At 38.7% G+C, this 16,286-nt stretch overlaps 1 protein-coding gene across 1 annotated transcript; it reads right to left on the bottom strand.

Moving 5' to 3' along the window:
• Positions 1–1,074: 1,074 nt before the first annotated feature.
• On the bottom strand, positions 1,075–15,884 carry PABPC1 (poly(A) binding protein cytoplasmic 1). The gene is made up of 15 exons (XM_044004121.1): positions 15,168–15,884; positions 12,403–12,596; positions 12,148–12,263; positions 10,105–10,244; positions 8,880–8,974; positions 8,420–8,557; positions 7,895–7,990; positions 5,048–5,314; positions 4,735–4,825; positions 4,257–4,367; positions 4,014–4,168; positions 3,436–3,520; positions 2,708–2,838; positions 2,077–2,171; positions 1,075–1,535 (listed from the first exon to the last, which is right to left on the bottom strand). Exons 1-14 carry the CDS (start codon positions 15,358–15,360, stop codon positions 2,079–2,081), a joined length of 1,905 nt encoding a protein of 634 aa, XP_043860056.1. The 5' UTR covers positions 15,361–15,884; the 3' UTR covers positions 1,075–1,535; positions 2,077–2,078.
• Positions 15,885–16,286: the final 402 nt, after the last annotated feature.

The following is a 16,286-nucleotide window of genomic DNA, read 5'->3' as shown; positions in this document are numbered from 1 at the left end:
ACTTCACTATCTGCTGGCTTAGTGGATCTTTATGGTCTATTAATCCTCTGAATGTATGTGGTCCATCACCAAATCACTAAGATTAAGCAGGAAGTCACAACCTGAGCCTGTTTCCTTATCAGTAAAATGGGGGATGGTACCTGGAGGAAATGTTTTGTTGGTGCTCTTTATCCGGATCTGCCATTTCAGTGATGTAAGAAATGCCCTCTAATGGAGACTCTTACCACCTGCTTGCTCTGCAATTTGTAATCAGCTGCACCTGGAGGCACTGAGATAGATATACACTAAGTGTACATCTTGCTCAGGGTCACAGAGGCAGTTATGGGCCTTTCTCAATTGTCCTTAGAAGTTAGCTCAAATATGCCACATGCCACACCAAATTGGCTTTGGAAAATCCTGTTCACTAATGCTCCTTTCAAGGAATAAGTCCATAAAACAAAAAAGTTGATAAAAAAATAAGAGGGCAAAAAGTTTTAAAATATCTAAGGTCAGAATAGAATTTTCTCTTACTCCATGGTATCTCAAAGATCTACAGGATAAAGTTAAGGCTTAAAGGTAAAATAGACTAAAGTGCATGCACTTTATAACATTATTTTGGCTACTTGAGTCTTTTCTGCTAAAGTGAGGTAAGCATGTTGAAAGTCAAGTCTTCATTCTCTGGATTAGATTATCTTAATGTCATTTCTAGCTCTAAAGCTCTGTGAAAACAGCTTATTTCAATCCTATCTTTAAAACAGTGGAAAGAATAACTTTCCGTAAAAAGATCACGTCAGACTGAGTTGAAATTTCTTTGATATATTTTCCCAAACTTTATCTATTTTTAAGCATTTTTTTAAAAATCTAAGGCAATTCTAATCTACTCCTGTTTTGAAGGAACTTTAAAAAGGATTAGATATTCACCTCTGTTTCCATTAACACCTAAAGGTTCACAAGCAACAGCTAAGTCGTAGGCTTTCCAACTGGAGACACTTGGTGTTGTCGGCTAAATTCCAGCTCAGTACTAAAGACGCTAGGCTAGCTACTTTAAAGCATGCCAATATAAAGAGACTGAAAAGAGTATAAAAAGTCATTGTCCACTGTTTAAGGAATTTTTATTAAAGCAATTATTTTATAATCCAAATTACGTTTCCTTGCTCAGCTATCAATTCTGTTATCTAAAACAGTGGTGATATTCTGAGCTTTTCCACAGTAAAGAATTACAAAATTAAAGAAAGGAATGCTTTAAATTTTTGTACTGTGCTGAAAATTCTTTTCCCCCCGGGTCTATAAAACATTAATTTGTTTTTATATATTTTACTATTTTTTTTTGGGTTTTTTGTTTTTTCTTGTTTTTTGTTTTTAAATCAATAAGTAATCTAGGACTAGCATTAAGTTTGCTAGACCTGGCATTTGCTCGGTACATCAGGTTCAAAGTTTCCTTTCCTTTTTTTATTTATTTTATATTTTGCAATGTTTTTTTCACAATATTTAAGTTTTTCGATGTTTAGATATTTTTCTTCGGTGAAGCAGGTTCCATTTCGTGGTCCCTGATCTTTCTGTAAGTTAAGAGAAAAAAAAGTTTATCTCTCCCCCTTTTTTTTTTTAAATTTTTTGCAACAGGCAAGACTAAATCAGGGGTCACTAACTTATGGAATGCATACCCAAAAGTAGTGTGGCTGGTACCTACACCCACAACAGTAAAGAATAATAAGTATGCCATCTTTATCCTAGGTGGTCGTTAATTTCCACCCACCCTTACCATAGGGCAAATAGTCTTGTAGAGAATGGTACCTTTTCCCTAAGGAAAAGCATTCATTTGCTGTCCTTGGCTGTGGCAATTTGGTATGATTTTTCTGTAAGTCTGTTTCTTCTGGCTGACTTATCAACATATCCAAATAAGTGAATGTGGGACAGGAGTAGTACAGTGCCTTATCTCAAGCATTTTGCTCTTCTTTCTTCACTGCCATTTGTAATTCGAACATATATTAAGTAAAGTGGCCAGAAATATTTTGCTACATAATGAATTTAAAAAATGTTTTCATCTGGTACAAAACTTTTAAAGGATAAAGTAGGAAAAGCAACTTGTAGAGTACTTACTCTTAAACAGTTGGAACGCCAGTGGCACTGTTAACTGCTTTCTGGGCAGCTTCTTTAGCTTGGTGAGCTTGTAGTACGGCTACAGCTTCATCAACCTAAGGAGAATAAATTAATGGAATTAGAGCAAAGGGGCTCTAGTTGGTAGTATAAAATTCTCCAAACCTGCCAGAAAAAAACACTATGAAGCAATAGAAGACACTAATCACTTATTTTGTGGGGCAATGATTTGCCCAGAGTCACACAGCTAGTAATTATCAAGTATCTGACACCTGAACTCATGGACTTGAGCTCAGGTCCTCCTAAATCCAGGGCTGGACCTTTATCCACTGCACCACCTAGATGCGCCCCCAATCACTTATGATTGATTATAGACCTTAATAAATAGGTGGGCAAATTTCTACTCAAAGTATGATATAGGGAGAGAATGGGGAGAGAGCCAGGAAAAAAACAAGTTTTGAATCCCATGATATTTCAATAGCTATATATAAACCACAGAATCAGAAGGGAGCCTACAGGCCTTGCTTGTGAAGTCTAACCCTTAAGCATATTACCTTGTATTACTTGTTTATTTAAGGTAAAGATCTTTTAAAAAATCATTCAAGCAGGAGTCTAGGTCAGAAATTAAAATTACCTTAGAGCGGAGAGACTCAGGAGACTCAAGCATATGAAGAAGCTCAGAGTTGTCAATTTCTAGCAACATGCCAGTGATTTTACCAGCCAGGGTGGGGTGCATGGCCTGAATGAGTGGAAACAGCCGTTCACCTGGGGGTGGGGTGAATAAAAAGATTTCAAATCCACATTTTATGTTAGTACCTTTCAAAACTATAAATCAGAACTATGACATTAATATTTGTATTCTATATATGAATATATGAATGCCTTAGTAAAAGGACTATTGTTTCTTTTGTGGAAATAGAAACATCTGAAAAGTCAGATTTTATCCATTCATCTAGTCACTCCAGGGTACATCAGTTTTTCCCATGAAAAGACTGTATAATATTAAATGAAAAACTAAAATCTTGAACAAAAACTCAGCAGTCAAGTTTTCCCATCTCAAATTTTGGTTCAAATTGCCCTTTCAGGAAACTGGATATGATAACCCTAATTCCCTGGTCTAAGAAAAGGAATAAAGATCCTCTATTTCAAAAGAGCAAGTCACTCCAAATCAGCTAAAAATACCACCTGCCTGCTTGGATGCTACCAAGATAAGCAAAAAAATCTCATTTCTGCCTGAAAAGTATATTACTTGTATTTCTAGCCTGCAATGCCTTGATTTTGTTGTTAAATACAAATGAATACCATAAAAAAATTAAAGAAACAAATAAATTCAGGCTTGGTTAAGATCAAATAAATACTTACCCAGCATCTGCTTTTGCTCTTGAGGAGGGGCGGATGCCAACATGGAAGCAGTTAAAGGTTCTTGACCTTGCACATGAACAGCAGGCTAGAAATAAAATGTTAACATGCATAAATTTATAGCACCTGAGTATCTTTATGTACAGATGAAGGCATAATGAAGACTGTAAATCTGGATATATGAATATGAAATTGACTGGTAATGCAAAATTTCCAAGGACCCCAGCCTATTCCAAAGTAATCCCTGAACTTCCTTTCCTGTAAATGTTTCCACCAATAATTTTGCTAAACTGTACACAATAGAACAAAGCAACTGGTTGTTAAGCAGCAACTGTTTTTACCTCTAAGATCTGTAGCTAAGAAATGATTATCAACATTAAAACATTTAACATTTTAAAAAATTCTATCACAAGGTAATCCATGTTATTATCTATTATGAAAAATCCTTACACTTTACATGCTACTGAAAAATGGAGACAGATGCTAATAAACTTTTAAAATCACCCAAACTATTTTATTATGCTGCTGCCTTCAGTTCCTGTTGGGATGGCCACTTTTTATAATCATAATTAAATCCATACCTGCTGCATGGTAACCTGTGGTTGTGCATTAAGATGCTGTTGAGGATTGCGAACACCTGCAGCATACTTATACTGTGGAACTGTGCGGACAGCAGGAGTAGCTGCTGCAGCAGCTGCTGCAGGACGTGGACCCATTGTCTGAGTTGATGTGTTTGCTGAGTGGGGAGGGAATAAGGAGGGAATATTAAGTCTTAACATTTTTTTTTGCTATTCATCATACCCCAAAGATTAAAGAACACTTACCAACACGCTGTGTTGACATGACTCGTGGAACCTGTGAAGAAGCTGGTCTCATTGTACTAAATGGTGGCCTAGGAGCTGCTGGGCGGATAGCACCGGGCATGTTCTGGAATGCTTAATTTAAAAATGCAGCCATGTATTACTCATTATCAGAAGAATGCATATTTACATACTTTAAAACTCAGTCTCATTTATCATACATTTGAACAGCCTTAAGAGGACTACAAAAACAAATGATGTATTAGCAAGCAACACCTTCCTAACACTTCATCTGAAAGACCAGGTTTAAAGAGCAAGTAAATGCAAGTTATAACTCTGATGCAATTTTCATGAAAATAAAACCCCCTTAGGAGAACTACCTCATAGATTCTTAAAACATGGCAATTGTGAAAAAGAGCTTCAAGGGTACCTTGATCATAATTTACTTTGAAGAGCTGTCAATGCTAAACATACATTTTATAAAAACCAAAAAGGGGCTTACGATGAGGTCTGGCACCCTGAGCAGTCCAGCGAGGACTTGGTCTGAGTTGAGCAATTTGGCTAGCAGGATAGTATGCAGCACGGTTCTGAGTCTGCAGAACAAAATTAAACAAACCAATCATTTATATCATCTCCAATTATCTCCCAGATACTATGCCCCTACTAACCAGGCAGGTCAACTAAATCCTCACTGAAATATACTGGTAAAATACACACCACCATCAATATTTATGGCTTTAACTCATGTCCATGCCAAATGTTACATACCAAACTAATTTTAAAAACAAAGTGGTTGTTCTTTTCTTAGTACATACCTGAGGAATAGCTGCCATGAAGTAACCTGAAGGAGGCTGATAGGGGTTGATCACAGGGTTGGGCACGGCTCTGACGCTCGCCATTCTCTGCATATACTGGTTTGTGAGGTGAGCCTGCCGCTCCTCTTTGCGCTGGGCTAAAGCTACATACAATGGCTTAGTGGCAACAATCCTGCCATTCATTTCCGTGACTGCTTTGGTAGCTTCCTCTGGCGAAGAGAAACATACAAACCCAAACCCTTTGCTGCGGCCACCTTCCATCATCACCTTGTTGAAAGAGGGGGAAAACAAAAATGCTGAAATTACACTAAAGTCCAGAGAGGCAATAACAAGCATGCACAAAGAGCTATACAAATGCCTTATTTCTTCATTATTCCAAGTATTTAGCCTTGTTTTCATAATCACAAATTTGGGGCTCAGGACCAAGTTGCTCAAGTTGGTCACTGAGCTAACAAGTTGTGGGAACCTCAAGTCACATGCTCATTACATCATACAAAGAACCACTAATGACATGTTATTTATTATTCCTGGATGATCTGCATAGTGGGGTTTACTGCAGGTGTGTTCCAAACTCCTGGGAGTTTCTAAAATCTGGGGTTGAGTTTTATTCTTCACTAAATGCATTAAGATAGGGAAAGCCAAAGATGAACTGCTTCCTCCATCAATTAGTAATAAATAGTTGAATAAGGAGGAATGCTTGCACCCATGATCACAAAGATGAATACCTGTAGGAGACCTTGTCTAATGCTCATTCCACCATACACAGGAACCACTAATGATATGTCATATTGTTCCTGGATACTGCACACTGGCGTTTATTGAAAACATGTTCAAAGTCACTTGTATTCTGTAACATCCAATTTTTATAGGTTATAGTTTTCCCCACTTAACCGGGAAAAGCCCAATTTGATCTGTACCTTGTCAATTAGTAATTATGAATTAGTAATAAACAATATGTTAAAACAAGAGGGGAATAGGATAATGATCTGACCAAATATTTTTAAAATAGAACTGGATTTTGTTCATTGAACTTCCACACTCAGTTCCAATGAAATTTGTCCAAATTTAGACACCTCCAATTAATTTCAACTCTCCAAAGTTCAGGTGGAACTGTCAATGTTAGTTTATGAAGAACAAATTGCTTTTTTGTAGTAGTTACAAAGATTTGAACATTCTATTAAAAATACCCTCCATACCACTGGCTAAGTAAGGCCCTGAGGTGAAGAGTAGAAGACTAGTTATGACATTTAGATTCCTATCTAAGTTAGGAAGTTGTCATTGCAGGCTTCCTTTTATGCTAATTTGGTTCACAAATTTATTCAACCTTCAATGGACACACCCTTACATACACCAAGACACCCAGTACTGGACCAAGAAAAAATGCTTGAGATGCAGTTATACTTACATACAAGCCTCAAATGAAAACAGAAACTTGTGTATTTTTTCATTGTAGAATGAAGACTAGAAAGTGTCGAGCTCTAGTATGCACATTACTCTACTTCATGAAAAAAGAATCAAAAACTATACCTTAAATGGAATCACAAATTAGAGTAGGCTATCATCCTTTCTCCTTTCTGATATCCCAGCCTTCATTATAGAACTCATGACTCCTTCCTGTACTACCTATTTAATACATTCTGTGCTTAACAAAATTTTTATTGTTAGCTCATTTATGTTTGACAGCTAAAAACTCAAAACTATGTGGTACATTGCCCCAAGGGCAAACCTCGAAGAAACTTATCAGGACCAGACTTCTCTTAAATCATTTCTTAAGAACTGACATTTATCAGAGGTTCTTAACCTAGGGTCTAAGAATGTTAAAGAAATTACTAAATATTTCAATAAATGAAAATCCTTTGTAATACTATAAACATATATATCTATATCCTTTAAAGTTTGCAAAGTGCTCTGCAAATACCTCATTTTATTTTCATAACAACCCTGAGAGACTGATGCAATTACTATCCCTATTTTTTAAAGAAGGAAATATTGGGTAGACTTGACCAGAATCACATAGCTAGTAAGAATCTGAGAATGGATTAATTCAGGTATCCTTGAATGCAGGTCCAGCATTCTATTCACAATACCACCATGGCTCCCTCTAATGTAGTTTAAAATATTCTGGAAAGGATCCACAGGCTTCACACCAGATTGCCAATGAGGTGTGGGTGCATTTTTAGTCTATGTTCCCTTCCTCTCTTCTGATACCACCATGATATCCCATGCCTGGATAGCCTGCTGGTTGAGTGTCCCTGCTTCAAGTCTTATCAATTCTCTCCCCTCAATCAAATCAACTCCAGTGGCTTCAAATCACCTCTAGGATCAAACATATTATCCTGTTTATCAAAGCCCTTTGTATATAACCTGGCCCCCTTTCCTTTTAGCCTTTCCATCTTACTCAACCCATGTACTGAGCAGTCCAATGACACCGGCTTCCTGACTGGGCATTTTTGCCTGTCCCTTGTGCCTGAAATGCTCTCCCCTCTTTTTCTCCCGGCTTACTTCAAGTCCTAGCTAAAATCCTACTTTCTCAACACCCCCTTTTAAAAGCTAGAGCTGTTTTCTTGCTTATCCTCAATTTATTTCATGTGTAAGTTATTTGTACATAGACTGAGCTCCTTGTGAGCAAGGAATATTTTGGCGGGATTTTTTTGGTACCCCCATGTGGTTAATGCCACTTGTTTTTGAAAAGTATTTCTTGGAGAGTATTTAGTTTGACTACATATTTCCTATTGTGATGGGTGCTTAGATAATTCAATTGTATCCACCCATCTACACACATACACATGGACATGTAAGAGATGCCACTTTTCATAAGGAAAAAACTCTTAATAATCAAAGCTTTACCTTTGCACTAGTAATTGTACCAAATGGTGAGAACTCTTTTCGCAGACGCTCATCATCAATACCATCATCAAGATTTTTCACATACAGGTTAACACCCTAAAAAGCGGTTAAGTATAAATAGTATTTAAGGAAAAGTATAAAGTGAATATCCATGCTTAATTTAATGAAGCCAGTAGTCTAAGATACCTTTATTGGGGAAATTTTGAGATCTCTCCAAAGTCTATTCATTTTGTTCTTTTAGTTATTTCACTGGTTATTTCTCGCTTTATTCCCCCCTCCCTCCACCCACCCAAAACTAATTTTAGCTTCCTTTCTTAGTTTTAAAATAATCAAATAGTAATATATTAAAATTATTAAAATATACTAAATCAAACCTGAACAGTTTTATTTTTACCACAGTGGCTTTCAATTTCATTTCCCCCCCCTCAGCTCAAAAGAAAGAAAAAAAACCCAACAAAAACCACGTTTCCTATTCCCCACCCTGGCCTTAGTTGCTGTCAACTAGAAAACAAAAAACCCTCAAACCTGGTATCTGGTGATCCTATCCTGCTTCATTTGTTCAAATTTGCGCTTGAGTTCTGTCTGTCGCTCCACTTTTTTCTGAGCTCGGCCAACATAAATTTGCTTCCCATTCAGTTCTTTTCCATTCATCTCATCTACAGCCTTAAAGATCATAAAGATAATGCTATTTAGATCCCTATGATAGTCCAGTAAACTATAACTGAGAATGACCAACCAACTGGTCTACTTTGAATAACAGTGGACAAAACTTGTTGTCACTAAAAATATTTTTCAGATGTATACGGACATCACAAACTCCTCAAAATATACTAGTATATAAGCTATATGCACACAAAATTGTAACAAGGAGTCTTCACAGGTATGATGATTAAAATAGCAATACCCTTTTTTTCTTCCAGATACTATTTGTGTTTTATTTCCATACAAGATAGTCATAATTTCGGAAAATTACTTAAAGCCTTACTTTTTGTGCATCTTCATGTCTTTCAAAGCTCACAAAGCCAAAACCTTTGGATTTTCCACTTTCATCAGTCATTACTTTTACACTTAAAGCAGGTCCTTTAAGAGAAAAATTTAACACAGTATTTATTGCAAAACTACTCAGAAGATGGTAATTGATTTTCAACTCACATCAGGAGAAAAATTTCTTAATGGTATTAGAACACTACTTGAGCAAATGTGAACACATGAAATTGAAATACCACCCCTACTAGTTAAGTCTTGGCCCAACTCAATACATATGATGTATCCTTAAGCTATTTGAGTGTGTAGAAGTTTCATGCGACTGGTATACGTAGGTATTTTAAAAAACCAATTATCACCATTCCCTTAACAGTTATCTGTCTTCATCCCAACCAAATGATTTTTTGATATTATACCCTTTTTTGTCTGAACCTGAAATTTCTTAAGTATAGGGAACCCCTACCCCCCAGCCACTTAAAAGCCTTAGAGAGTTGTCCCAAGTTCTCAGAGGTTACATGCCTCATAATACAAAAAGCCAGCATGTGGCAGGGACTTGAAACCAGCTATTTCTGACTCCAAGGTCAGTTTTTATTCACTCAACCCTACTGTAGAATACTATGTATACCCAGGTTAAAAAAAAACAAAAAACCTAACCCATCACAACCTGTATGGCTTCTTAGAGTAAGAGAAGACAAAGGGTAGATAAGGAACTACATTTTCACAAGTTTAAAAAGTCAAGATGGTCTGTGTTTTTAAGGACTAGTAGAAAGTTATGTGCACGGCAGAAGAGATCATCTATCTGCATGAGACAATTTGCCATCAACACTCAAAATGTGACCAAATTTACTATGCCAAGTGCAAAATTCACAGTATGCACCCTCTAAAATCAGTAACACTGCTTTTGTAAATTAAGGACAATAAATATGTAAACACAATGACTTTCAACTTTAAAACGAATGCTTTCACACAGTACTTAAACACTTAATGCAACCACAAAATCATCATCAATAACTCCCAAGTGAGCAGGCTGGTTCCAATCACCTTGAAAATTAATCACTCACACATAGGTTTTTCAGTAGACTGAAATTAGTTTAAACTAAGAACTTATTATAGTATAAATTATAATTTAAGAGCGATATTATAACACACCATGCAGTTTTTTACAAAAATAAAAATCAAAGTTATAGCTTATAACTACAATTGTAAAGAAATGTAACAGACATTACCAAACTTGCCAAAGAGCTCCTTAAGTCTTTCATCATCCATGTCCTCACCAAAATTTTTGATGTAAACATTGGTGAACTCTTTTGCTCTAGCTCCAAGTTCTGCTTCTCTTTCTTTACGGGATTTAAATCGACCGACAAAGCTAGTTATAGAAATGCAAAAGATCAATTAGGTTTTTTTTAAATTCCAGAAGAAAGCTTGCTTGATTTAATAATGGTTATTTATTGACAATTTTTTTAAAAAAACTGTAAGTACATATAGAGGCAGCTAGGTACTAGAGTGGATTGAGCCCCAGGCCTGGAGTCAGTTAGATCCATCTTTCCTGAATTCAAATCTAGCCTCAGACACTTACTAGCCATGTGACTCTGGGCAAGTCACTTAACCCTGGTTTGCCTCATCGGTAAAATGAGCTGGAGAAGTAAATGGCAAACCACTCCTCTATCCCTGCTAAGAAAACTCCAAATGGGGTGTAAACTAGTGCAAAGGCAGGCCAGTGCTTTATCCACTATGCCATCTAGCTGCCCCAAAACCACTTTTCTTAAGGCTTTTAGTAGCTGTCCACTAGACCAAGTTCCTTTAAAACATAGACTATGTTTTGCCTCCTTGTATCCCTAAGGGACAGTGCCTGGCATGCTTAAGAAATGCTTGAAACATTTATAAAGTGCCTACTATATTTCCAGCACTGTGGAAACACTTTTATAAACATATCAGTTGATATAACCACCCTGGGTAGTAGGTGTTGTTATCCCAATTTCCTCAGTTAAGCTTGAGACTCGCCCAGAGTCACAATAGGTAGTGATTGTTTAAGGTTAGTTTTGAACTTGGGTCTTCTTGACTCCAAGATCAATGTTCTATCCACTATGCCATCTAGCTGTCTTATCTTATTGCAGAGCTCCCATGTCTAGCTCTCTTATCACCTAGGGCCCAAAGGGTTCTGTCTGTCGCTTCTTCAAATAAAAATCAGTGAATGAAGCTACTAATTTTAGCTATTCAACTCATAGCCCAAATAAAAATACTGGGAAACTTCATGGGGGGGGAGGGAGGGGAGAATTGTAGCAGTAATCAAGTTGGCAATTTCTGGCCACTTGTAGCAGGATTTTACTTCATTTATCCAGAGCCATAAAAAATGCTTGATCCAATGAGACTTTTTACCAAAGTTATGGTATTCAAGGTATTTAGTTTTTACTCTCATTTTCATCTGAGTAATTTTCTTAATCCTAGAACTGGGCTTCCAATGTAAAACCCTTTGAAACATGTAGACCTGTTACTTTGAAGCAGATTTTTGAGTGCCTCTAAATAAATCTATGTTGGTTTTTCTTTTGTATCTAAGTCAAGATATTGACTTTGGTCTTTAGATCAAGGTTGTCTTCAGGTCATGTTAGATGAATGATACAATTACCTATCAGAATAAAACCGGAGTCTTTTGGCATTTAAGATTTACAACTTCAAAGATTTCATTAACAAATTATGAAAAACTGTGATGGAATTTTTTTCATTTAAACCATTTTTACTAGTTTTTCTTGCTTCAAAATGTTTATCTACTTGGTCATTTTTAAAAATCATTTAGGAAAATTAATTATAATGATATAATCAGCAATTACTACCTTATAACCAACTTTCAAATTTCAAATATTCTGGTTTTATATACATACCTCCTCCTGGATTTCATTTTTGATCACCAGTTCCAAATTCTGCATTTGATTTTAAAAGTCTTCCATGATTTTCCCTGGCTGTTCATATTATTTTCTCTATTGCTATTTACCAGTTGGTTACTTGTGATATTCAAGTTAAAGTATATCCTAGCAGTAGAATGTAAACTCCTTGTTGTCAGGAACCTTTCTTGGGTTGTCTTTGTATCCCCAGTCATATCACAGTTCCTTGTGCACAGCAGGCCAACTTGAGTTATTCCCATTTCGAATTCCAGAGATTAGGCGATATCCAGAAGTCACCCAGAGCTCTCCCCTCAGGCCTAGCTTGTTCCTGTACCACCAACCAGCTCATACCAACAAGGTTAGAGAAATTTACTAAAATGACCATATACTTACACTTTTCGATCATTAAGAAGCATTCCATTCATTTTTTCAATAGCTCTTTCAGCAGCTTCTTGTGTCTCAAAGTGTACAAATCCATAGCCCTTTGACCCATTTTCATCACATACCACCTAAAAAAATTTTATCATTTGTTACTAAAGCTGTAATTTACTCAGTTTCTAAGTATTATATTCTGATCTCTTGCAATTCACCTCATCCAAGCATGACTAAACATAGCCAAATAATATATCAACTGGAACTTTAACTTACCTTACAAGAAAGGATGTTTCCAAAAGCAGAAAATGTATCATATAATGCTTTATTATCAATGGATTTATCCAAATTTTTGATGAATATATTGCCCACACCACTTTTACGTAGTGATGGATCACGTTGAGACCACATGATACGCACTGGCTTGCCCTTAATGACATCAAAATTCATTGTATCTAATGCCCGTTCAGCTGTGGGGAGAAAGAAAATCAGACTATCTACATGCTCTAAAGTGCTTTCAAGATTGTGTATTCTGAGGGAAAAAATGCCCTTAATGATCTCAGATTAATGTTCCTTCCATGTAACCTTTGTGACTAGCAAGCAAGGGAGAAGTTGCCAATATCTTTAATTTGTTAAAGTGGGGTAAGATAAGCAACAGAAACCAACTATTTCCCATGAACTAAGGTAATATACAAGAGAATTATTTTTAAATTACTGACATCTTCCTAAATCAAAAATATTTTCTTTTACCAAAGAGCCACTATTTCCCTAATTTTTTCCAAGTATTCAGATAATCAAGCTAATTTTATGGTAATTCTTATATTCCACAACTTCCTTCCTTCAATATAAATACTACTCTTTTAAGTTATGCTTTACACATTATGATTTGGCCCAAATCCTTACTACAGAGACAAGTAGCAACAAAAATCAACCATCAATTCTGTATCTTGAATAGGTTAAAAAAAAAAAGCAAACATTTGCTCTTTTGTCTATAGGGCCCTTCAGATGTTAGAAAAATATACCCTTTGGGCCAAAGGACCATCATTTCCTCAAGTAGTAGCACCTTTTCCCATAATTTAGATATGAAAAACCACTTTTATGATGCCTGAGGCACTTTTCTGCAAATGAAAGTTCCAGTTCCTACATTTTAGAAATCAGCTAGCCAGCCCATTATCAATTGACCACACATATTCAGTTTCTCCTGGTTTTAGCTGACTTTGCTTGAACTTCTTTTGAATGAGTCACCTCTTCCTATTTATTTGAAGCTAGCTGGTCACTTTCAAAGATTAGTGAGTGGATAAGCCCATCCTATCAGGTAGTATATGTAAGCAAAAAAGTGAGTTCTGAATAATACATGCTTAAAATTGACCCTAATGCCTACAAATTATAGAATTATAATCCCAAAGGAGAAACGATTTCTGTTGATTGGTTGCTGTACTGCTCTTTAACTACCAGAAAGGACCAGTAATGTAAACAGAACCCTGTATCCATGGCAACCAAAGATCAACTTTTCCAAGTAAAGTAATTTTTATTTTTCTTTGAAACTCTTAAAGTTTGTCCCAGCTCTGGATCTAGGTATGATCCAGTGAATCACCTCCATTTAGCCATTTTCTGGTTATTAGTGATGGTCAAATTACTGTAATATGTTTAACCAATTAGCTGTCAAAAGTAAACAAGTCAATTTAATAACACATCAGGTAAATAAAATATTTTGGGCAAAATCATTTAGTACTGTTTACAGTTAGTTTTAATAGCACAAAAGTGAAGCAAGAGCAGGTTCAAACTAAAATTTTAGAAAAATTATGGTGATCAATTTGACAAGACTAAAAATGTTGGTCAACTACTAAAATTCTCTTTTCAAAGGAATTTGTAGATCTGGAAAACTTAGATTTAAAGCTTTCACGTTTTAGAATTATAGTCTCCTTTACAACATATAAAAGCTGTAAACATTATTAAATAAAATTAAGCTAATTTTGAAAATTATTCAAATGCCAAGCCATAAATCTGGTTTAACTTGGCTAAATTTTAAAAGTTGAATTCATAATACTTCTAATGTTATAATTCTAGAAATCATGAATTCACAATCTCGATTCCAGATGGATACCATCACTTTAAGTATCGATTTCACATCAAAATAAAATTCCACTATACTCTGAAGCTTCAAACTAAGCAAGGATGAAACTTTGTAACATAGAAGAAACCTCAAAATCATATCAGGTGAAACAGAAAGCAAAGAAAATATTGAGTAAATTTCTCAACAGCTTAAAGCCAACCATACAAGTTCTGTTTCAAGTAAACCGTTTTGAACTTTGGCATTTAAATAAAATGATGGCCAGCCCCTCTTTAAGAGGCCAAAAGGGGGGAAGGGGGAGGGAGAATAGGTGCCACCGAGAGGCAGTCCCATTTCTCAACTACCCCTCGTCTCCATTTTATATTTAGCCAAACGAGTCTAATTTTATTTCAAGGCCCAGAGCTCTTGGCTTGGTGGATTTCAGCAGACACAGGCTTCGGGCCTAAGGGTTAGAGTTCAACACGTGGTATGTGGGGGCACCTGATTTCTTTGGCATGAACATCTCTCCCGGCTTCCGAGAGTTGAGGCCCCCCCCCCCCCATACCTGAGGAATCACATCACTGGCAGCTGTGGAACGGGCCGGCGCCCAACGCCCCAAACCAGCAAATCCCACGCCTTAAGAGAGGGAGGGCTTGGGAAATACAGGATCCCAACCCCCAAACCTACGCGTCATCAAAGTTTGGAAGTGGCTTTGCGGCCGAGAAAATGGTCGCAAAGGAGGAAGTGCTCGGGGCGAGGGGCGTGTGGGTGCCGCGTGTGTGTGAACATGGCTCCAGGGACAGCCCAGCCCGGACGCATCTTTTCCCCCAACTTGGACCCCAAACCATGGCCCGCCCGCGGTTCTTCTCCCACCCCTAAAAGACCTTCACTCCCAAACTGTCTCCTCGGACCCACCCCCATCCGGACCTCAGCCAGCTCCCTCGTGGCCTCTCCGCCCCTGACCCCTTCCCTCCCAGCACCGGGCTCTCACCGTCCGCCGGCTGCTGGAAGTTGACATAGGCGTAGCCCAGGGAGCGGCGGGTGATCATGTCCCTGCAGACCCGGATGGAGAGGATGGGCCCGGCCGGGCTGAACTTCTCGTAGAGCATCGCCTCGGTCACATCGGGGTGCAGATCCCCCACGTAGAGCGAGGCCATAGGGTAGCTGGGGGCGCTGGGGTTCATCTCGGCGCCGCCGCCCGAAGGGTCACAAGCCGCGAACTTTCCGTGGGAAGAGGTAAGGGAGTGTGGGGGGCCGGAGTCTGGAGCCGGGGGGCTGGGGGGGAGGGGAGAGAGGGCAAGCGCAAAGGGACAAAAATCAACCGGAATCGAAAACTACTCAACGGCCACGGAACGGGTACGATCCGCCGCCGGCTACCGGTGCTGCTTGCTCAGGGGCTGGCTCGGGAGGTGGCTGTGGTCCTGGCGGCGGGGAAGGCCTGTCTCTTCGTTCCCTCTCGGAGCTGCTGCGGGGCCGCGGGCGGCGGGTCGGTCTCGGCTGCTTCACCGGGTTATTTTATAAAAGAGGAAAAAAAATAAAAGTCTCCGGCGGGGGAGACGCGGATTTTTTATGATTTTTTTTGTGGGTTTTTTAAAAGATTTTTTTGTATTTTTTTGTATTTTTTTAATAATAAATGTGTGTTCCGGGCCCGGAGCACACACTCCGCACTCACAGCACTAACCGCCGGGGAGAAGGGGACGCACCGCCTCCCGCACCCTCTATTTATACCCGGCGTCGTACTCGCCCCGCCCCTGCGCGTCTGACGCCGGCGCCCGGCGCGAGCGTCAGTCCAAAAGGAGGGGGAGGACGAGAAGGAAGATGAAGGGGAGGAGGGGAGAGAAAAAGAGGAGGAGGAAAGAGCAGAAAGGAGAGGGAGAGGCGGTGGCGGCCGCTGCGGGTGTGGGGAGGGGTGGGGTGGAGAGGACAAGGGGGTGGGGTCGCCGCGCATGCGTCAGAGGATGGGGCGGAGCGAGCGTCGACGCGAGGCTGGGGGAGGGGCGACTCCCTCACGGAGGTGGTCCCCAACCCGCCCTCCACTAGGGGAAGCGTTAACCCGTCACAGCGGCAGTGGGCGGCGCGTGGGGGCTTCCTGGTTCCCTCGCTCTAACCA

The sequence above is a fragment of the Dromiciops gliroides genome, chromosome 1 (assembly GCF_019393635.1).
Source record: "Dromiciops gliroides isolate mDroGli1 chromosome 1, mDroGli1.pri, whole genome shotgun sequence".
NCBI lineage: Eukaryota > Metazoa > Chordata > Mammalia > Microbiotheria > Microbiotheriidae > Dromiciops > Dromiciops gliroides.
The sequence above is the reverse complement of the archived record's forward strand: the minus strand, read 5'-3'. Positions and strand labels throughout refer to the sequence as shown.

Bases quoted from the DNA above. Each gene is read 5' to 3' on its own strand.
- PABPC1 (XM_044004121.1), bottom strand. From the start codon at position 15,360: ATGAACCCCAGCGCCCCCAGCTACCCTATGGCCTCGCTCTACGTGGGG. The intron at 5,315-7,894 runs GTAAAGCTTTGA...TCTTTCAACAAG, and splicing joins GTACAATTACTAGTGCAAAG to GTGATGATGGAAGGTGGCCG. The intron at 2,172-2,707 runs GTAATTTTAATT...TATTCTCCTTAG, and splicing joins CTGAGTCTCTCCGCTCTAAG to GTTGATGAAGCTGTAGCCGT.